We start from the raw sequence: 23,469 nt of genomic DNA, 5'->3' as shown, positions 1-23,469 counted from the left end.
TGTGAGGAACACTTCTTGAGAAATACATGAAAAAATAAGTGACTTGGAACACTTTGGAAGATTCATGAATTGACCTCAAAGTAGCAAAAATAGTAGGTGGAAAACCTCGCTGCTACAGAGAAAAATTTTGAAAGTCACTGACCCTGTAAGAAACAGTTGAAATGTCATTGTGCTTTTTGGCCTTGATGATCTGACCAGACTATTTGGTGGCAGAAGGAAATATAATTGACTTAGGAAAACAGCTGTGTCCAGGGCCCCCAAGATGAAAACTTGCCCTGGGGTCTTCTTGGCTGATTGCAGAGGCTGTCAGCAGTGTGGTCGCGTGCATCACAGACGTGGCTTCTCACACCATGCTACTGCCCTGGACCTTGCCTGTTTCATTTGTGGTGGTCTCCACTGTACGTGTAAACCTTGCCCTCCATCCATCAATGTAGTATCAGTACTCAGGGAAGTGTGAATGCACCAAAGTTTAGGATTTGGTCTCTACCTGAATCCTCCATTCCCTGACCTCTATCAGGAACTCTAATGAGGAGCCTAAGTTTAGGCTAAGAAATTATACAGTAATTTGCATATTAATACTAGTATGTTTATTGATTGATAAATTAATGTGTTATTTATAATTTTTGATAGAATATTTATAATAAATACTGAAATAATATACAAAGTAACTATTGGTGAATATTTATATATGTATATGTTTAAAATGTTAAAATATTTTAATAGCTACCGATGACTGCTGTGGTAGTTCTCATGATTGACTTTGAAATTAGATGTTTTAAAATGGCAGGTATCTTTGTCTCTGTGTGTTTTCTATTTTCCACACTTTCTACAATATAATTTAAAATTCAGCAGAATGAGCAGTTTGAGAATATTAAAACTATATTATTAATAAAATTATAGTTAAAGGAAGAGAATGTATTAATTGCTCTTCAACTTTTATTTTAAATTATTAATAAAAAGTTTAATTCTTTTTAAATTGAAGTACAGTTGATTTTCAGTGTGTTAATTTCAGCTGTAGAGCAAAGTGATTCCATTTATATTCTTTTTCTATTATGGTTTATCTTAGGATATTGGACGTAGTTCCCTGTGTTATTTGGTAGGACCTTGTTCTTTATTCCTTCTCTGTAGAATAGTTTGCATCTGCTAACCCCAGGCTCCCAATCCATCCCTCCTTCACCCCGCTCCCAAGTTCTTGAACCATAGTCGTACTGCTGAGACTTTAATAATTATCAACTGGACTAGTGATTACTGAATCAAAATGGGCAAGAATGAGTTTTAAATAGCTCTAATTATAGTGTCACAGGTTGTTGCATATTTTGTTCAAGTAATTTCCTGTGGTCTTCTCATTTTATCATGTTAAATACTTTCAGAAACCTTAGTAGAAAGTGTGACTGTGTTGCAGAGCACTTCATGGCGTGTGAAGAAATGATCACCAGCACTTTGTTAAAGGTGACCCTTAAACCTTGTGTCACCTTGTGACATAGCTTTTTCCTCTTTTATCACAGATGCAGCAAACATTCTTGTGATGGGTGTGGAAAATTCTGCAAAAGAAGGTGATCCTGGTACAATATTCTTCTTCAGGTAAGACAGGAGAGCAACCGCAGTGGGAGGTGGGCTGTGTGACCAGGTAATGTGGTCCTTAAAGATGCAGGTATACCTCGTCTCTTAGCAGTAAATGTGTTCAGGATTTGTGATTAAAATTTATCCTTTGGCTGTTACTTGAATAGGAGAGTTTGTTAGTTTTAGGCATCTGCTGGTAAATCCTCTTATAAAGAATTCTACCCCCCTGCCCCAGGGAAGATATCAGGGATTTTTCATTCCTTGTGTTCTAAGTTAACTTTCAGCACTGTGTCATCTTTGTATCATCTGTGCAAGTCATTTATACCATGCATGATTCATGACAGCAAAGGGCACACTTAACATGTGATCAGAAGAGAGCCTTGGACAAGGCTAAAGTCAGGAACCACTGTTGGAAAAAATGGGGCTCTGCAGGATGCAGGGATTGAGGGAACCAATGGCTTTCCCCACGTCTGGCCTGCCTGAGAGCAAGAGGCCGAAGGAGGCTCAGGTTGCGGTCATCAACAGAGGCCCACTCGGGTAACTTGGAGTGTGCTTATCTTTATATATAAATCTGGGTTTTCACTTACTGAGAACGTGTAAGTATGGTATTTCCCATTCAGCTTCAGGGCCCCTTCTCAGGTGTACATGCTACCTGCCCTGCTGTCTTTTCTTCCTTGCCATTTTCTTCCTTTTCTTTCTTCTCCCTCTGAAACTCTTCAGCTAAAGTTTTATACCACCTTACCTCTCCAGAGACTTCAGCCTGGGACCCTGCCTCACATACATGCATTCCTTTTCTCTAAAGGTTGTTTTAACACCAAATGCTCTGGAGCGGCTTAGTAGGCATGGTGATGATGGTAGAAACCATTTGAAATCATCTAATGTTATCCTCCCAACACTGGAAGAGGGCCTTTCCCCACCCCATCCCCCACCTTGCAGCCGAAGAAACCAAGGGTCAGAGGGATTGAAGTGAATTACCCACAGTCAAAGGACTGATAGGTGGCAGGACAGAAATACATGCAGCATCCATAAGAATACAGACTTTGGTGAAGTTTCTATGGTCTTAGTTCTTACAATTGCTGATAACTGGCAGCCCTGTCTTTGTGTCTGTGGGTGATTCATAATCAGGCTCAGCATTTAGTCTGAGTAGAATCACGTCCCTTTTGACTCGAGTGAGGAATTTGGATTTCTGAGGTCCCCTAGATCAGCACCATCCAGTAGAAATACAATGCAGGCCACAAGTGCAAGCCACGTACGTAATGATACATTGTTTAATAGCCACATCTTTAATTTAAAAAAAAAAAAGATGAGTTTAATTTTGAATAGCACTAATAAGAGCATTATATATTACCTAAAATTAATTTTACTGGTGCATTTTATATAATCCAGCATATCGAAACTATTTTCATTTCTACATGTAACCAGTCCACAACTGATGAGATTTATATTCTCCTTTTCTTCCTAAGTATTTTCCACTTACCGCAGCTCTCAGTTTGGACCAGGCCTGTTTCGGGTGCCTGTTAGTTACATGCAGTCACACAGGGCTTGGGCCCCATACCATGCAGTTCCTGCGACCCCTCCTCTGCCTGGAGGTGCTTCTCTGAGCTAGTGCTCTGCTTGCTTCAATACCCTCCCCAGTCAGCGTCCTGAGATCCTACCCTGGCCTTCTGCCACAGCTCACTCACTGCCTGTTCTCACTGCCTGTCTTACCCCACCACCAGTCTGTCTGTCTGTAGGCAGGATAATTTGACAGTAGGTAATTCTGATCACTACACTACCCTGCTTAAAATTCCACAGGATGTGACCAAACTCCTGATCACAGCACGAAGTTCCTTCCAGGGTTGTCTCTTGCCAGCTTTGACCCGAGTGCCCCCTACCTGCCCTCAACCACAGCCACTCACACCTCTAGCTCTTTATTCTGCAACTTCGCATGCCTGCCTCACACCTTCTCCCGGAGCTGGGGTGTTTCCTCTGCCGTCTCTCCTCCTCTCATTTTCTCGTTCGGCTTTGCTAGTCGTGTACAAACGGTGTCCCTCCAGTGTGCACCCACGTAGATCCCGTGTGACTCGTAGAACTCAGATTGCCAAGAATTTGGCCAAGGAGTTCTTTTTATTTGGGTTGGCCAAGAAGTTCTTTGGGGTTTTTCCGTAAGATGTTACTGATGTATATGTCTGGCCAAGTCCCTTTGCTGTCCACCTGAAACTATCCCAGCATTGTTAATCGGCTATACCCCAATACAAAATAAAGAATTTAGAATTTTTTTAAAAAATTGAATCAAGTTATGAAACAACCTAGATAACGTGAAATAATGTAGTATTACAATAATAGTTACTCTGCAAACCACTTCAGAAATCCATGAATTTTTGAGGGGTCAAGTTTTTTAATCAAAAGTTCAAAAAATAGCTTTTGTTTATCATATCCATTCAAGGGTCATCATGTCAAATCCATAATAAATCATATTTTTTTAGATTGGCATTCTAGAGACATTCTAGAAGCTACCTAAAGCGTGGCTCTGTATGTGGCCCTGAAGAATGTATTCCACCTTTAACTAAGTTTATTCTTTTAAATCAGGGAAGGAGCTGCTGTGTTCTGGAATGTGAAAGACCAAACTGTAAGTATAAATAAAGTGCAAAAGTATTGAAACTTAGTTTTCTGAGAATAAATTATTAATTAGCCCTCAATAACCTGAGCCATTGGATGATAAAATGACAGGTAGTCTTCAGTTGTTTTGCTCAGCATTACGTGATGTTGATCCTAACACTGTCATCTTCCAAAATTGTCATTTTGACTACAGGTTGCCTACATTTTCTATTCTCTGGGCACACACTGATTTGTGGGGAATCAGAAGAATCCTAGCTACACTGCAGATAGAAGTGTACTTCTCACATGATAGCCTACAAGTGAGTAGTGTTCACACAGTTAACTGGAAGCTGGCTGCCCTGAGTTTTATTTTAGATCAAGATCAAGTTTTCTAGAACATTTTCACTCACTGGAATTCACTTCTTTAATATCCCAATCAGGATTTGTTTAATACAGCCTTTTCAGGGGCAGTTTGGTAATACACATCAAAACTTTATATTTAACTCAGCAATTTTACATCTAGAAAGTTATCCAAAGAAAATAATCATATTATAGGTGATTATTTACAATAGCAAAAATGAGAAATAACCAAAACACATAAGAGAAAGCTTGTTAAGTAGATCTGTAGAATAAAATCTGCTGTCCATCGGGTAGAGTCTAGCGCTTAAAAGTCATGTGGGGAAAAAAGCCTGTTTCTGAGGATTGCCTGGTGGGCTTCCCTGGTGGCTCAGATGGTAAAGAATCTACCTGAAATGCGGGAGACCTGAGTTCAATCCCTGGGTTGGGAAGAGCCCCTGGAGGAGGGCATGGTAACCCACTCCTGTATTCTTGCCTGGAGAATCCCCATGGACAGAGGAGCCTGGCGGGCTACAGTCCGTGGGGTCTCAAAGAGCTGGACAAGATTGAGCGACTAAGCACAGCACAGCACATGATGACAGTTAAATTAAAAGAGCAGGTTACAAACTATAACCGATACAATACCAGAGCTGTATTAAAAGTGTGCTTCATACAATCCCAGCTTTACTAAAAGGAGGTACCCACATGCATAGGGGGTGGGAAGAAAGAGACTTCGGAGTGGTTTCCTGGAGAAAAGGAAGCAGAGACGAGCAATAGATGGAAGAAAAATTAACCCAAATGGGCTATTTGAAGTTGCAAAGATGTAAAAGGCTGACAGTACTCAGTAATTTTTTAAGAATGCTTTCGTAAATCTTTGGATTCTAAAATTGGAAATCCCGCCTGCCACAACTAAAAAGAGAAAGATTCCACATGCTGTAACTGTCGATCCCGTGTGTGAAGGGTGGACATCCTGCGTGCCACAGTTACAAGCGTGTGTGTCTTTTGATCTAACAAATCCTGAAGAAATATTTCCACAGGCCCTGAAGATACACGCATCAGGCTGGTGCATGTGACACTGTGTTAGTGGAGGAGCAAAAAGTCCCCCATGAATGGACATTTAGAATGGTTAAATCAGTTGTGGTTCCTCCGTTCAGGATATAGCATCGAAAATGTATGTACAGTACCATCCCATTTATATGAAAAGCCAACTAAACATACATATATTTACATGTAGGGGGATGTCTGGAAGGATATGCACCAAGTTTAATTAGGATTACCTTCGGGGATTAGGAATACAGGAGAATAGAGAGATTATCACTTTCTATAACTCTGTGTTGTTTAAATTGTTACAGGTGTTTTACTTAAACATTTTGTGTGTGTGTGACAGTTTAAAGAAAACAAGCCATAATGTTGCTGTGGTTTCCTCTGGGCTGTGGGAGAATGGTTGTTTCCATTTTCCTCTTTAAGGTCCCCTGTGTTTTCCAAATGTAACAACAAATGGATGTATCCTTCCAGTTAGTTTAGCGTCACTGTGAGTTTGCTTTTTGCTTAAAACCTGAAGAACAAAACAAACATCATTAAATGTAATTTTTTTAAAAAAAAATGTAATTTTTAAAATCTTATAACCATCACTGAGGGGGTCAGGATAATTTCAGGTTAATCTTCCTTTTCTTCTAGATGAAGCAGGTGATGCAAGTTCTAGAAAAACATGAAATTCAGCCCTATGAAATTGCATTGGTTCACTGGGAAAATGAAGAGCTTAACTACACAAAAACAGAGTAAGCACCTTTTTATCAAATTTACAAAACAGGCACTTGAAATACATAGGGAAGGCAGTAGAGAAGATCAAGTCTTTATGAATTTGGAGACATTTTGAGGAAAAAAGCTATTAATACAAACAGAAAGCCAAAGCAATTAATATTAGTGGACAGACAATTTTTTAACTTCTCAGGCTACCCATGAATTAAAACAAGTAGATAGTATAACCCCAAAATAGTGTTTCTTAAATAGCCGAAATCAGTAAAAAGTAGTGTGCCTTCGTCAGAATGAACCTGTCAAATTATTCTAGTAACGTTTTTTTCTTAAGTAAATTCTTTTTGCTTTTTTCCTGTTGATTTTGAGTATTAAAAAGTATTAAGTATAATGAAGGGATGCTCTAAGGGAACCACTCACAGGAATGGAGGTGCCTGTAAGAAGTGGGGTCCTGCTATACCTGCTTAGGTCAAAGGTATGGGGAGACAGCATCCTGGCTGATTTTCCTGTCCCAACAAGGGCGCAGAAATCAGGAGAGATGTTAGGGTGGAGAGAGCAGGCAGTGGGAACAGGATTAAAAGGTCTTTATTCTCAAGGAGGTACCTACCTGGTGGAATGTGAGAGTGGGGGGCGGAAAGTCTTGGTGCTGAGAAAGGAAGTGACGCAATCAGAGCTTTAGGGAAATCTGGAAGAGACACCAGCTATAGAAAGAGGAGATGGGCTAAGAGCCAAGTGCCAACTGCCAGCGATGAGCTTTCCTATATCATTTAATCTGACACAGTCGCCGGGATTGCGGCAAACTAGCTTTCGGGTGAGCTTCAGAGACGCTAGGCACCTGACTCATGAGTGAGGACCCAGGCCCATGGTGGGTGCAGAAGAAAGCGATGGTGCGAGCTGGGGACATGACAGATGAGGAGCCAGTAGCATTGTTGCTCATTTTATTCGTGGCCTTGTGGTCACGTTTCCCATCAGTTCCCCGCCCATAGTCTGCCTCCAGACCGCACTGTGACTTACTAGGCATTGTCCCCCACCCACCTGTAGGTGTGCACACACGCACACCCATCTCACAGTCTCTAGAGATTCAAGTCCTTGACTCAGTCCTAGAGCCAGAGATTTGGTTTCATCAGAAGAGACCATCCTCGCCTCCACCAACGCGGTGGGGGTGTGAGTCCTGCCTGTGACCCAGGTGCCTCTGTCTCACTCTGTGTGGGCCGAGCTCCTTCTTAAGCATCTCATCAGCCCTGCCCTCTTTGTCGTGTCTTCTGTTTCTCCCCAACCTGAGGCTGTTAGAGCGGATTCTGCCCCCTCCCTCCCTCCTCATCCAGCTCCCTTTGTCCATCTCTTCTGGTCTCACATCTTTTGTGAAGGTTTAGCCTGTCCCTTTCCTCTTTGCTTATGATGCTTATATCCCCAAATTCCCTTCCTTCCCTACCTCCCCAGTCATTCCAGAATTGTCTACATATACATCTTAATTTTTTATAACTTCCCAGTCTCCCTCTGCATCCCCACCACATTAGCGTCATTTTAGATCATACTGTGTGTAGTTATATATTCAGCATTTCTTCACTTAGCAAACTATTGGAACCATTTTCCCTTTTCTACTAAATATCCTTTCAAAACACGCTTGTTTACTTTTGTGCCAAATTTCTGTAGATGAACCGTTCTCCTTGCACACTCAATTTCTTTCCTGATTTCTTACTATTAAACATTAGACCATAAAAAGTTTTCTGTACACAGATCTTTCTTTGCATCTTTCATTATTTCCTTAGGATAAATTCCTGGAAGTGGAATTACTTGGATCATAGGGTATGAGAACATCTGTGAGACTCTTGATACAAGTTACCAGAATGACCTCTAGGAAGATTATGAGGTGACTTTTTCAGAGGAGAGAACGTACTTTTCAAGATTTAGAAAATGCTTTCTCTTTTTTCCTTAGGGGGCAGTCAAAACTTCACAGAGGGGAAATCCGGTTAAATTCAGAGCTGGATTTAGATGACGCCATTCTAGAGAAATTTGCTTTCTCAAATGCCCTTTGCCTCTCAGGTAAGTTACTGCTACTTATCAGAGAAGGTATCACATAGTGTTCATTTCATCCAGGAAGTTAAAGGATTTAGTAGACTTTGTCCTATTTTCAGAGTACTTTAGCAAAGCCTTATAATTTCTTTTTTTTATTCCAAAAGAATATATATATAGTATAGAGTATAAAATACAGTATCCATGCTACAGTTAATTGTATACAGTTAATTGCTACGATTAATTGTATTGATAACGCTTACCTGTCCAAGAATACTTTTATATCATTGTTGTTGCTGTTGTTATCATCACTCCCTTTGTTCTCTCTGCTTCTGTCTGAGATTGATGGTTTTAGGCTGTCTCTAATCCAGGCAGAGAAAGCTCAGCCTGTGTGATGGGGCACAGGCCTCTTTGTAGAAAAGTACACCCTGGTTTTTCACAATAATGGGACAGAGGGTCACAGTGGCTCTCAGTTTTTCCGGATAGATCCATACACCTATATGAAACTGCGGAAGTTCTCCAAGAAAGGTTCCTGCCACTAGTCTATTCCAGGCTGCTCGGATGGCCTGTGCATACCAGCCAGGAGGCTTTGGGACTTCTGAGCTGTACCTGCTGCCCGGCGGAGCGGAAGGGAGGGCTAGGAGAGTCTGGCTCCTGCCCTAGCTACGGAGCCACCCTTCATTCCAGGGCGTAGCTCTTCCTCTGGGCCTGAGATGTAGTATGAGAAAATCAGGGATTTTACCCAGAGTAGCTTTGATCTGCCAGCAGAGCTTGGAAACTGACTCACTGTCTTCTAGCTTTTTCTACGTAGTGCCCTCTTCTGTGATATAATAAGTAACTGTTCTAAAATGTCAGTTTCATATTTTTTGGACATCTGCTTCTTAAACTATTGTTAAATGGCAGTGAAGGTGCTTGCAGTTTTGCATTTTGTAGAAATGTGATGATAAATGTTCCATCGTTAATCTTTTTTCTCTAGTGAAACTTGCTATCTGGGAAGCATCACTGGATAAATTTGTTGAATCTATTCAGTCGATTCCAGAGGTATACTAATTTTATGCTTGTTTTTGAAGATTGAGTTCTATTGGGGAAAAATACAAATTTCACACTATAATGATGAGTTTAGAAGTACAACAAACTAGTAATGAATGGTAAGAAAGCTACACTGAATTTAAGCAGGAAAAAAAATCCAGTTACATATAAAATGATAAAGTAAGAAACCTTTTAAAATTTAAAATTCAAATTTTGTGTGTTTGTGACTCCATGGACTTGTTGCCCACCAGGCTCCTCGATCTGAGAAATTTTTCAGGCAGGAATGCTGGAGTGGGTAGCCCTTTCCTCCTCCAGAGGATCTTCCAAACCCAGGAATCAAACCTGTGTCTCCTGAATTAGCAGGCAGATTCTTCATCACTGAGCCACCTGGGAAGCCAAAATTCAAATTAGCTTTCTCTAATGGTATAATATTTTTAATGTAACTGAATTGAAAGGAAATAAAATGAAATGTTTCCTGTCAAGGAAATTGTGACCACTTTTCTCGATTAAAGAAACAAATGTTTTGACAAGTTCTGAGAAAAGTAGTTAGCATGAAAAATGCATCTATAGTTATATCAGAATTTCAAACTACATATGTTAAAAATCATGCCTACTGTAATTAACTTTGTTTTTACTATGGAGGAATAGTCATACTTGGGAAAAGAGCCCCTGGTTTTTCAATAAGAGATTAGGAATGTACATCATAGAACATGCTAGTGAGAAGGGACACGTGTGTATGTATGTATCTATTTCTCCCCCTCCCAAATAGGCTTTAAAAGCTGGGAAGAAAGTGAAACTATCTCATGAAGAAGTTATGCAGAAAATGGGTGAACTCTTTGCCCTAAGGTAAAATTTTCTCTGTAAGTGATATACTTCGTATATTTAACAGTCAGCAGAAAATATCCCTGTATAGTAAAGAGCAAGCATTTGTACCTTAATGGGAATTGCAGCTGTTTTTATTTCATTCGTTATAAGCATGAACCACTCTGACCCATTAGAAGCAGCTGGGCTGTGTTAGGACTTCACTGGAAGAAATTCTGCCTGTGCAAGAGAGACCACAATTAATCTACAATAAACCTCCGTTGGAGAGCACAGTAGGTGTTCTCCGGAGGTGGAAAGACACATTCTAGAATTTGAACAATGGGAATTCTCAGTACAAGTCTGTCACTGCATCATAACTCTAAATAGACCTAATTGCTACAAGAAAAGTGATGTATCATCTTTCGCTAACTCTGAGACACCATAACGTGCCATAGGAAAGTGAAAATGCTACCAGCTAGCATATGAGACAATGTTTTTTTACCACAATTTTACTTTTGCGCTTCCTGAAATAGCTCTTTTAGTCTTATTTAGATGTAGATTTATCACATTTTGTGTGTTCCCAGGCATACATACAAAGGAAAACATGAGGGAAATAAGTTGTCTAAGGCAATGACAGCTGAGTCACACTTGCCACCTGTAAGACATCACTTTTAAAGATGCCTCTGTTTTCAGAGATGTTAAAAATGGGAAGAACAGTGTCTTAAAACTGATGAAGTACAATAGTGCATCATTTAAAATTAAGTTAAATTAAAAGGCCTTCAGTTTATTTTATTCTTGTAGTTTTCCCAGGATTTATGGAGTGAAACATCCTGAATCTTGGTGTTTTTCTCACTAGGCAGCATTCTTGGTGCTTCAGCCCTTCCATGTGTGGGATGAGTGACTGGGGTTTGTTGTCAGTAGTATACCCAAGGGTTGTTGTTCCACATTTTCCTTAGATATTAAAACTTGGCCTGGCGAGGAGAAGTGGGCCAGCGTTCCATCACCCATGCCTTCCTCATAGCTCAGGGACCCCAACTCAGGACACCAACAAAAATAAAAACCCTATGTCAGGAGCATCCTGCAGCCCATCTAAAGCCTCGAGCTTGCTAAGAAGTGGGATACAGAGACTTCTCTCTCCTCTGCTCTTAGTGATGTGAGCAGAATTCCATATAGTGAATTACTATATCAAAACTCAGAAATTAGGACTAAATATGTTTAGGTTTGTGAATAGTTTCTATAGAGCCTTACTGTTCTTATCCTAAGTTTTCTTCTTTTTACAATAAGAGTGCTTATGTGTTATTCAAAGGAATATGTGAGTCTATGAAGAGATATAGTAGAAATGTGGCAGGTTATATCGGGTGAGAAATTAAGTCATAAATTACAGATGTGGTCTAATCCCACTTGTAGACAAACAGCATAAATATTCATATGTCTCTTGATGTGTATACATACTACCAGACATGTAGGTGTGTGTGCACATGTGTGCAAAGAAGCAGATCCTGAAGGACAACAGCAGGGTGTTGGCAGGGCCTAAAGGAATTGAGTTGTGGTGTTAGGGTAAAGGGCCTACCAGGGTTTTCTGAGTTCTTCTCCAGGGTTTTTCTTTTTTATAGTGAAAAACTATTTATGTGTTACTTCTACAATGTAAATTTTCTTTTAAAAACAAGCTCAGGCTTCATATGTAAAAGGGTAGAAAGAGAGAGAATTTGCTTATCCAGTGTTTGATCAAACACTGGAAGGATACTGAGGAAACCAGTAGTCATGTGAATACCTATCCACACACACCCATGCGTGCATGTGTAACAAACTTGAATGAAAAAAGAAGCTTCAAAATTTTTTACATTGGGTTTTCTTTTATCCGCTTCATAACTGTCAGTGTAAATATTGAATTAATTTGGTTGCAGATGAAATTTTTTTATTTACATGTTTCTCAGAAGTATTGTAAGAATCAGCATTCAAAACTTTTTATAACATGCCATACAAATAAGAAATTAAACATATTTACAAAACAGAAATAAATTCACAGACATAGAAAACTTGTGGTTACCAGTGGGGATGGGGGAGATAAATTAGGAGTTTGGGATTAACATATGCACACTGCTGTATATAAAATAGGGAAACAACAAGCTCCTACTGTGTAGCATAGGAACTATACTCAATATCTTGTAATAACCTATAATGGAAAAGAACTGAAAGAGAATATATATATATATATAGAGAGAGAGAGATGTGTCTATGTATGTATAATTGAATCACTGCTGTACACTTAAAACTAACACAATATTGTAAATTAACTACACTCCAATCAATGAATAAATACCTTCAAAAAAGAAAAGAGACCATGATTTTTTAATTCAAGATACAAATTAAAAGTTATGATTTTCCTTTTTTTAAGACACCGTATAAACTTGAGTTCAGACTTCTTGATCGCTCCTGATTTCTACTGGGACAGAGAAAATCTGGAAGAACTTTATGATAAAACTTGTCGGTTCCTCAGCATTGCTCGTAGAGTTAAGGTATGTATTTTGCACTTCTACTAAGAGAGAAAGACACAGTGTCACCTCTAAGTTGTATGACAGTGAAGAGAATTTTTTAATTAAGTAAACATGTCTAACTGCTTTTGAAGAAATGTCTCTTTTGACTTCTGGACAGATCTCTAGATTTCCCACTCTCCTGTGTACAGACAGTTTTCAGCTTTCACGTCAAAGGATACTCTGAATTTTACTCTAGAGGCTCAGTAAGATTGGTGAGAGTCTGGAAGCCTAGTAATCCAGTAGGAGGTTTCTCGTCAAGTTTCAAGCAAGAGTTTGTGAGGTCCAGAACTTTACTGGCAACAGCGAGAATAAGAATGAAACTTTTTAAAAAGAATCCTTTAAGACAGATGAAGTGGTCGGTATGGGGAGGCCAGGGAGAGAGAAGAGTAAGGATGACCAGTGTTTGCTGTGGGCAACAGGTAGAAAGATGGCAGACGTAGAAAGGTTGGGGGGAGGAGGAGGAGCCACTTTCGAGATATGTGGAGAGTACAGTAGCAAGAGAACAGCCAGTTAGAACTGTTTCAGGAGCACTTAGAAGCATGGGAGCAAAGTTGAGAGAGGCAGCTGATGGAATGATGGACATGGGTGGAGGTGGTCATGACGGAGGTAAGCCCCCCCGGGGGTGGAGAGTAGGAAACACACTGGACGTTGGTTATCATGTGCGCACGTAGTTCTGAGCCGTTTAATCACATGTGTACATCCAGGTAACCACAAGGTCTGGATACAGGTCTGTCCTGTGACCACAAAGATCTGCCTTGTCTCCTTATAGTAACACCACCATCCCTCACCCACCATTCCTAACCCTGGGCGGTGACTAATCTATTCCCCAGCTCTGTAATTTTGTCATTTGGGGATTGTTATATAAATAGAACCTTACTGTGTGTCTTCTAAAATGGGCTTTTTTCAATGACTATAACACCCTTGAGATCCCTCCAAGTCATTGTCTATATCAAGCCCTGCCTTCCTATGAGCTACCTAGACATTTGGAGGGGATTCCATTTTGATTCATCTGTATCATTTTTTAGTATGTCTCTCTGCATAGATACTTGGTGGTTGCTCTAGGTAATCCATCATGCATACCTTTATCACAATCCACTCTTTTCGACATTTCGCCAGATTAAATCAAGCAGGGAAACTGCACGACATGTGTATCCCTCTACTCTCCACTTTGAGAACTTCATCAATGTTTCAGTTTTTGCTTTGACCACCAGCATAATTCAGAAGACTCAAGAGGAGAAGGAAATTCTCTCATATTTACCCATGTTTTATTCTTTCCTTTGTTCTTTTTTTTTTTCTTCAGTGAGTTCTAAGATTTCTTTTTCTATTGTTTGCTCTCTATTCCAAGAACATTCTTTAGCCATTCTTTCAGGGTAAGTCTGCGAAAGCATAGTCTCTTCAGTTTTTCTTCATCTCAGAATATCTAGACTTCCCCTTCATTCCTGGAGGATCTTTTTTTCCCTAGATAAAGGATTCCAAGTGACAATTCTTTTCTTTCAACACCTAAAAATTCCTGTCCCACTTTCTTCTGGCCTTCATGGTTTCAGAAATCTGCTCTATCTCTGATAATCTCAAATCTTTAGTTATACGCCAATGAGTCTTTGAGGCGCTCTTCTCTTTTTTCCTAATCTTTTCAACAAATGGTGCTAGAACAATTGGATAGCCATGTTAAAAAAAAAAAAAAAAAGCCCTAGTCTTGTCTTTATACCATTTCTAAATGAATTAGAGACCTTTAAATATAAAAGGTAAAATTATAAAAGCTCAGGAAGAAAATATAGGGAAAAAGGCCTCATGACCTTGGGAAAGGCAAAGATTTGTTAGCACACACACAAAAAAATCATGAACCTTACAGAAAGAATTTGATAAGTTGAACTTAATCAAAACTAAAACTACTGGTCTTTGAAAGACACTCTAGAATATGAAGGGCAGAGGCTTCCCTAGTGGGCCAGTGGCTAAGACTCCATGCTGCCCATGCGAGGGTCTGGGTTGGATCCCTGGTCAAGGAACTTGATTCCACATGCTACAACTAAGAGTTTGCATGCTGCAGCTGAAAGTCCCTCTTGCCTCAATGAAGACTGATAATCCCGCATGCCCCAGCTAAGTCCAGGTGCAGCCAAATAAATAAATATTTTTTAATTAAAAAATAAATATGAAAAGGCAGATCACAGATATATTGAGAATATTTCCTCCCACAGGTTGGAAGGAAATATTCTCAACATATAACCTGACAAAAGACTGGTCCGGAATTCTTTCTGCTCAAAAAGACAACTCGGGTTTTCAAATGGGCAAAAAGATCTGAACTGACATCTCAAAATATGTGAACGGTCAAGTGAATGTGAGAAGATGCTCAGTGTTATTGTCTGTCAGGGAAGTGCAAACTAAATGTCCAGTGCGCTGTCACTAGACACACATTAGGATGACTACAATTAAAAGGACTGACAATCCCACGTGTCAGGAGGGATGTGGAGCAAATGGAGGTTTCATATGTGACTTGAGAGAATATACGTTGGTACAACCGCTTTCCAGAACAGCCCGGCAGTTCCTCAGAAATTTAATTGTGTTACTGTATGATCCAGCGATTCGATCCTGAGTATTTATTCACGAGAAATGAAAACATATGTGCTCACATTGATTTGTACCTGCATCTTCATAGCAGCTTTAGTCATAAAAGCCAAAAACTGAAAACAATGAAACGGCCACTAATAGGTGAATGGATAAAGCAACTGTGGGGTAGCCATACAGTGGAATACCACTCAGCAGTAAAAAACAGTTACCGATCCATGCAATAGCATGGATGAATATCAGGATCATTGTGCCGAGTGAGAAGAATCTAGACACAGCAGAATACATGCTACTATATTTATAGGAAATTCTAGAAAGACCAACTTGTAGTTACAGAAAATAGACCAGTGGTTCCCTGGAGCCGTAGATTTCAAAGGGGCACAGGGATTTGGGGTGATGGCAATGTCACTTCAGTACTTCCATGGTTGTATATCTGTCAGAAGTCTTCAAACTGTATATTCTTAGAATAGAGACATTATTGTATGTAAATTATGCCTCAAGGAAAATTTGGAAATAAAGCCTCTTTTGAGAATTCTTTAATGACATTAAACAAAAGCATCAACCTTGCTGAGCAGCAGTACTTACTGGGGATGAATTTGAAAGTACTCAAGAGTTACGGCTCTTAGATGTCTCCCCTTATCCTCTTGGAATGAAGATGTTTGGTGGAACCCTGACTGTAGGGATGAAAGTGAACAGATTATTGCCACCAAGCAAATGTAGACCTTTTCTGGTAACCAGCCTGTAGTGCTGAGCTGGGTTAGTAACAGTTGCTGAGTAATAACTAAGATAAACCAGCTGCATGGCAAATGTGAGCTCAGACATCCTACTCCCAGCCCTTCATTCTGTGTCCTTCCTCACATCGTGGCATCCTTTGATATTGATGCCTGTGGTGTCCTTTGCATGTCCCTCGTGGACAGGAGTACAGGAAAAAGCCTAGGATCACGGTCACTGACAATGAAGGTGGTTCGAGCAGGAAACACCCTGCCTGTGTGGCCCAGAGGAGCAGCAGAAAGACAGGAATGTCTTTTAGGAACTTGGGATGAACACTACATTCAACGTGAAAGTCACAGCTGAAGATGAGAAATGTCAACACAGGATCAGTCATGCACGTAGATGTGCAGTGACGAAATCAACTAGCTGGAAGAAGATCACAGAGCCAAGCAGGAAGGGGAACCCTGGAGAAAGTGCCACTGCGTCTTCACCAAGCAGCCAGAACGGATATCCTAAGAGGGCACATGGGGCTCATCAGGGACGGTGCTCCTCCGAGTGGTTAGGCTTCCTCCATGCCCAGTGTAGGAAAGTCAACCCTGCAGCCCAGGAGCAGGTGGGCAGGGTCCCCTCAGTCCCACTACTGGAAGAGCTCTGGAACATGTCCATTCTGTGGTATTTTTAAGAAAAAAAAAATTTATGTGAGCTCTGTGCAGCTATAATGCTGATTTCTGAATCCTTAACCAAGTACCCAGGAGAATGTATGCATTGCACTTAATCAGTGCTGTAAATAAGTGGAAAATAATTCGGGTAGTGTCCTGAAGGATAAAAATAAAAGTATGCTCAAATTTGGCACCACCTGCCTCTCTGCTTCTGCAGTACTTTGTTCCCATTCCTTGGGGGCTTCCCTGGTGGCTCAGATGGTAAAGAATCTGCCTGCAATGAGGGAGACCCAGGTTCGATCCCTGGGTCAGGAAGATCCCCTGGAGAAGGGAATGGCAACCCACTCCAGTGTTATTGCCTGGAGAATCCCATGGACAGAGGAGCCTGGAGGGCTACGGTCTTTGGGGTTGCAGAGTCAGATACGACTGAGCGACTAACACTTTCTTAGGGGCAGCAGTTCATGCACCACGTTGTACTGATCTAGTGAAGTGTACAGGTTTGGTTCCTGGTAAGAACCCCCTTCCCACCTTCCCAGTGTAGTTTCTTAAGGCAGAGAGAGAGCACATCTTAGTGCGTCTGCCTCTTCTTACAAGGTTGTTAATTTCAGTTCAGTTCAGTCGCTCAGTTGTGTCCGACTCTTTGCAACCCCATGAATCACAGCACACCAGGCCTCCCTGTATATCACCATCTCCCGGAGTTCACTCAGACTCACATCCATCGAGTCAGTGATGCCATCCAGCCATCTCATCCTCTGTCGTCCCCTTTTCCTCCTGCCCCCAATCCTCCCAGCATCAGTCTTTTCCAGTGAGTCAACTCTTCGCATGAGGTGGCCAAACTACTGGAGTTTCAGCTTCAGCATCATTACTTCCAAAGAAATCCAAGGGCTGATCTCCTTCAGAATGGACTGGGTGGATCTCCTTGCAGTCCAAGGGACTCTCAAAGAGTCTTCTCCAACACCACAGTTCAAAAGCATCCATTCTTCGGCGCTCAGCTTTCTTCACAGTCCAACTCTCACACCCATACATGACCACTGGAAAAACCATAGCCTTGACTAGACGGACCTTTGTTGGCAAAGTTAAACTCCGTCTAAACTTAATCACTACCCTCAAAGACCTCATCTCTGGATACCATCACACTGGAGGTTAGCTAGGCTTTCAGCATGAATTTGAGGGGACAAACCATTCCACCCATATTACCAGTGGTCCCTGGAAGTCCACTTTTTCTTTAGAAGCTAAAGGACTTCCCTAGAGGTCCGGTGGTTAAGACTGAGTTTCCTCTGCAGGGGGCACAGATTTGATTCCTGGTCAGGAAGCTAAGATCCTACATGTTGCAGGGCAAGTAAGCCCACGTGATACAGCAACTGAGCCCATGTTCTGCCACCAAGAGAAGGCTATGCACACGCTGAAACTGAAGCAAGTCTGAGCGCTGCCACAAAGACCCAGTGTGGTCAAAATAAAGAGTTAATGCTACTTTTTAAAAAAATGTAGTTTGAGAAATGCTAAATTTAAGATGCAAGAAGGAAACCGATAAGATGGTGTTTTATAGACAGAAATTTGGGCAGAGCAGTTTACAAGGGAAGCATTGTGTTTACAAATAGGTTTTGAAATGTTTGCCAAAATTTTGGTGATATCTTTAATAAAGATGTTTTGTCTCCAGCATTCAAAGAAATAACAGTAAAGCAAGAAATTCGGGCAGAGGAGAAATCGGGATTAACCATTTATATTTGGGACTTATCAAAAGTTTTTCTTAAATCAGTCTTTCTTAAAATGTGGGATACATACACTTATATAAGAGATGAACTTAGGTAACATATGGACCCTGAAATAACATGTAAGCATGAAAGCAAGTAACACTTGTGTTCCATGTTGAAAAGAAACGCTCTAGTTTGGCTTTCATGGCTCTTGACTGGCCCTCTGATGTGTAAGCTCACACTTTCCCAAGCATCAGGCTCCACTTTATGCAGCCAACACCATTTCACATCATGCAGATTTTCCATTTTTTGGCAATGACACTTTCCTTCTGAAATAAACAGAATTTCTAAGTCTTTGACTTGAATGCAGTTGGCTCATGTGTACCACAGAAGCAATGATGGTGGGATGGAAACACCCAAGTCCAGGAGACATCTCCACGGACCATCTGGGCACAATCAGAGAGAGTGAAGAGCTGGAAGACAGGAGGGACAAGATCAGGACTCTGGGAACTGTCATCCACACTCAAGGGGAGGTCCAAGAAGTCTCAGAATACGATGTCGGAGGCAGAATTTGGTCCCTAGAGGAGAAGAGCCAAAAGGAAGCTTGTTTCCAGGTGTTGTCAAACACTTGAGTTAATTGAGGTCTTGTAATCTAACCAAGAAAGGGTGTTAAAGTTACTCATGAGACATCTGGAAGTTTCAGGGGAGTTGAGGTAATATCTACAACTTCTAAGGGCTAAATTGGGTGCTGAGGAAGTGGAAGAAGAAAATGTCTTTAGTCAGAGTTGAAGGAAAATAGAAGAGGGTTGGGTCAGCATTTTGAAAAGAGAAGCAAGCCTAAGGCTGAGCATATTTATAGACCAAGATCAGGCAGCCAGTAGCAACAGGAAGAGGAAGGAGGCAGCACTGTTCTAAACATGTATACAAGTGGCAACTGCAGGGTGCCCATGGAGTCTGGACGAGTGGGCAAACACGTGTCACCAGTGTGGCTCCAGGTGTTCACTGTCACAGTGCTGTCCCGTCCTCTTCTTTGTGACCCCATGGACTGAAGCTCACCAGGCCTCTCTCCGTGGAATTTTGCAGGCAAGAATACAGGAGTGGATCGCCATTTCCTGCTCTGGGGTTCGCTCTCACAGTTTAGTGTTCTGTGCAAAATCGTGGTAAATATGGTGCACTAGCACATGTCAGTCAACCCAGACATGTATCTGTGATTTGCCTCAAATTTCCACCGAACATACCTGCACTCTTGGCATACATACCTCAGAGATTATCAAGGGGGATCCAAAAACTAGTTTTAAAAATTTGTCTTCCAGACTCTGTAATTTCCAAAGGAAAGTGAGATAGAGATTAAGGAAGTATACCTTGTCAGTGGCCACATTCAAGTCTTTAATAGGAGAGTCTGTTTCCTGCGACCCTCAAATAGCTTGTAGGATATCAGAAGGCAAACCTAGAGCGTCTGCACTTAAGTGTTAAGAGCAGTGCCATCTAGCGGTGATGGGTAGCAGGTCAAGTTTTGCGTTCGGGAATTTTTGACAGTGGGACTTAAGAACAGTTTTAATATTGTATATGGTAATCATTGTTTTTGCCATCTTCAGGCCGTACTAAAAGAATCTTATTTCAAGTTTTACCTGCTTAAAATTTACCAAGGGCAATGATGAAAAACTAGGACTCAAAAAACTTTTATATCTTCCATCAAAATCTTAACGAATATAAGAGCTTTGGTATGCCAGCTATTTTTTGCAGTCACATCTGTGCATTACAAAATGTCCCGGTGGATTCACAGAAAGGAGACAGGTAGCTCTGGCAGTTTGCCTTTGGAGAGAGCCGAGGAGCAAGAATTGAAGGGCTCACCGCATACCTATTTGAAACTGGAAATTTGAAGCAGGCAACTGTTATCTTCAGTGAGTTCATTTAAATACACAGGGTACTTTCTTGGATTTTTACTGCGGTAGGTCATGAATGAAAAGCTTCAGCACTGCATGGAGCTAACAGATCTGATGCGGAATCACCTGACGGAGAAGAGGACACTCCGCCTGGAATGGATGATTGTCGTCCTTATTACTATAGAGGTAAGTTAAAACTTTTATGAAAGCAACTGAACAGAAGATAACAGCAGGAAAGAACTTGACTTTGTCCTAAATACTTGTCTGTTTGCAAATGAGGCAAGTTATAAGTGACTGCGGTAATATTTTGAAAATGCATTAAAGTGTGATTTTTGGAAAAGTTCCACATTTTATCTGGCTGTGCTGCGTGGCTTGTGGGATCTTAGTTCCCTGACCAGGGACTGAAAACGGGCCACAGCAGTGAAAGTGCCAAATTGTAACCACTGGATTGCCAGGAAATTCCCTCATTCTAAGAGATGGCATTTAGAGAGTTCTCACTATAAATGTGTAACGTACAGCCCAGCAGCAAGCGCTTGTGCCTCAAATGTGCAATAACAAAGTTCTTATTCCAGGAGCATTTTTCATGAATCACAATCAGAAAAGTCATCTTAGGTTTGTGCCAGTGATTTGTCATACTTCTTTTTATTTGTAAGGTGCTGTTTGAACTGGGACGAGTATTTTTTCTGATTAAGTGATGACCAAAGGAAAAGTATGGTTGCAAGAGACACTCGAGTTCTGCAATCAAACGTTAAGTATCATCTGCTGAGATGCCTTTTAATAGGTATTTTTTCTTAAATCAAGGAATTGTTACAATGATCTTTTTCAGTTTCTAGTATTGCTGCTTGAATAAAAACTATGAAGAACCAGCATCTGGGTCTATAACACTGATAATCTGAAAGGATGTTCATGTTATGTATTTTAAAGAACTTTGGATAATCTTGGTATCTGGGAAATTTGGGCATTGCTCCTAACCTACCCCCAGGGAGTCCCAATCTTGGCCCTAAGAAAACATAACAAAAACTCCAGTTCTGAAATACAGAAAACAGGCTTTAATGGCAGAAATTAACTTTGCATCCTGTTTTTATGTGGCATAATGAGTCTACTCACTGGCACTTTCATTAATCCATACTTCCCATCCTTTCACTACCAACTTAGTCAAAATATCCCTCCCACAGAGGAACTTTTTCTCACACACTTTAGGGGAATTTAAAATACCAGGTACAAAGACTTTAATACTTATATGCTATCTTGAACTGATAAAGTCCTTTTTATCTTCAGCTTATTTTTATGCATATTCCCCCCTGCCCTACTACCCTCTCCATCACATGAATTTTTTTTTTATGTTATATACATATCCAGAGTATTAATGTTCTAAATTGGGACACCGTCACTTTACAGCTGAAGTGCCACACAGTATGCAACCAAGATTTGCTGGAATAGTGCAGAGTTGCCTATCCTGGTGTGTCTCAGGGCACTGCAGGTATCAGTCTTGAGTACCACCAGGTGCCTATGCCAGGGGTACCCAAGGACTTCCCAAGCAACATGTGGGCATAGATAGCTCAAGAACTGCTTTCTAGATCAAGTTCCACACATAAGTACGTTCATAAAAATGTTGCGCCTATGCTCACACCTCTAAGCAGTTTATCGAGCCTGCTCTCCATTTTGCCATCTCACAATGTACAGAAGGCATCTCACCCATCTTCATTTTAGTTTGATCCACTGTATTTTAAAACCTTTAAGTATATTTAACCTGCATTTAAGGACTTCCGTAGTGGCTCAGCAGTAAAGAACCCGCCTGCAATGCAGGAGACGTGGGTTCAATCCTGGGTCAGGAAAGATCCCGGAAGTAAGGAGATGGCAACCCACTCCAGTATTCTTGCCTGGGAAATGCCATGGACAGAGGAGCCTGGTGGGCTACAGTCCATGGTGTTGCAGGAGTCTGGACAGGACTTAAGTGATTAAACCATCATCATCAACCTGCATTTAAAAATTCTTTAGAAAGCCAAACAAGGTGTTTTTGAAAAAACATTGATTGGGTTATCTCTATACTCCTTCTTGTTTCAGTCGAAATACAAAGTACTAAAATGGTTTGTTTCAAATGTTAAATCTTATAAGAGATTCATTTCCATGTAACCATAGAGACAGACAGATACTGGGAGGAAAAGAGAGAATGTAGAAACTGTTTATGATTGCCCTATGTCATTTTTTAAAATAAACTCATGATTTCACTGAAAAAAAAAAAAAAAAAGCCAAACAAGGACAATTTGAAATACTGGTCAACAGAACTTTCTTTAATGGAAACCATGTTATCCATCCCTCCATCCCCCGTTAAGAGGACACTTTCAATAAAAACTTTCCCTTAAGTATCCATGTGTACAATTTGTTTGGGTCAACTGTCTAATAAATTTTAGTTAACAAAGAGAGCACGAACATTTAGTGCATTATGGTCATGGCAAATTAAAATTTAACACTTCAATTTATACATAGGTATGTTACAAAAAACAAAACCTTCAAACATAGAAATTTATTAGGATAACGTTTTTGGGGGGGAAATATAACACAAATACAGTCTTTCAAGAAAAAGGAACATCATTTACTTCTGATTAAATGGATCATGATGGACATCATTATGGTATTACATTCCACTAAAACATTCTAAAGATATGTTATAATCTATATTACTTTATTATATGACTTATAATAGTATTTTTACAATATTAATATTCATGTCAGAAATCATATCTTTTCAAGTATTTCAATTTATGATAAAAAGTTTCAACCTAAGTTATTAGGAAAGTTTTTAAATTATTTTAGGTTTAATACAAGCAAAATAGTTTTTGAAGATCACAGCTTCTCTCAGAACAAAATGTCTGTGAGATTATACTAGAATATTGAGAGCCTAAAAAATATTGATAATATTCATCAGTGGCTCCAGAAGCACTCCTCAAAAACGGCACCAAATTTCTGTCACAAAAGCACAGTGGTTAAGACTCACCTGGGTTTGAATCCTCACGCCACACCACCTAGTAGCAGTGTCATGCTGGGCGAATCACAGTGCCTGTCTGGGCCTCTTTCCTCACCTGTAAAATGGGTCTAACAAAAGCACCACCGCCTAGGGCTGCTGTGAGGGTTAACGGAGTTTTAACAAATGTCAAGCTATGAGTTGACTGTTAGTACATCTGGGTAAAAACCCACAAGACTCTGAGATTAAATGAAGACTGACTCGAAGCGCCAGCAGCCCCCTTGGAACCCTTGGTTAAGGAACATGTCTGAAACTTAGAAGGGTATGCTCCATCCACATGAAGTGGTTCATTTAAATATAAAGCAGCATTTCCACTGTTTAAAATAAACTGTCTCTTCAATG

General features: G+C 40.5%; 1 protein-coding gene across 9 annotated transcripts in view; it reads left to right on the top strand.

Moving 5' to 3' along the window:
* Positions 1-22,471, top strand: part of RMND1 (required for meiotic nuclear division 1 homolog) — a 35,003-nt gene extending 12,532 nt beyond the window's left edge. For 7 of the 9 annotated variants that reach the window (XM_012183117.4, XM_012183113.4, XM_042253630.1 and 4 more), the window contains 9 exons: positions 1,506-1,581; positions 4,129-4,168; positions 6,151-6,251; positions 8,162-8,268; positions 9,215-9,279; positions 10,037-10,113; positions 12,464-12,584; positions 20,175-20,291; positions 20,759-22,471. In XM_012183117.4, coding sequence (XP_012038507.1) covers positions 1,506-1,581; positions 4,129-4,168; positions 6,151-6,251; positions 8,162-8,268; positions 9,215-9,279; positions 10,037-10,113; positions 12,464-12,584; positions 20,175-20,291; positions 20,759-20,800 — 746 coding nt within the window. In that variant the 3' untranslated portion in view covers positions 20,801-22,471. Of the gene's footprint in view, positions 1-1,505; positions 1,582-4,128; positions 4,169-6,150; positions 6,252-8,161; positions 8,269-9,214; positions 9,280-10,036; positions 10,114-12,463; positions 12,585-14,794; positions 16,725-20,174; positions 20,292-20,758 lie in introns of those variants that run through there. The other 2 variants (XM_060419819.1, XM_060419818.1) reach the window with 1 other exon arrangement.
* The last annotated feature ends 998 nt before the right edge of the window (positions 22,472-23,469 follow it).

Source organism: Ovis aries, chromosome 8, assembly GCF_016772045.2.
Source record: "Ovis aries strain OAR_USU_Benz2616 breed Rambouillet chromosome 8, ARS-UI_Ramb_v3.0, whole genome shotgun sequence".
Classification (NCBI taxonomy): Eukaryota; Metazoa; Chordata; class Mammalia; order Artiodactyla; family Bovidae; genus Ovis; species Ovis aries.
This window is presented reverse-complemented; position numbering and strand designations above follow the sequence as displayed.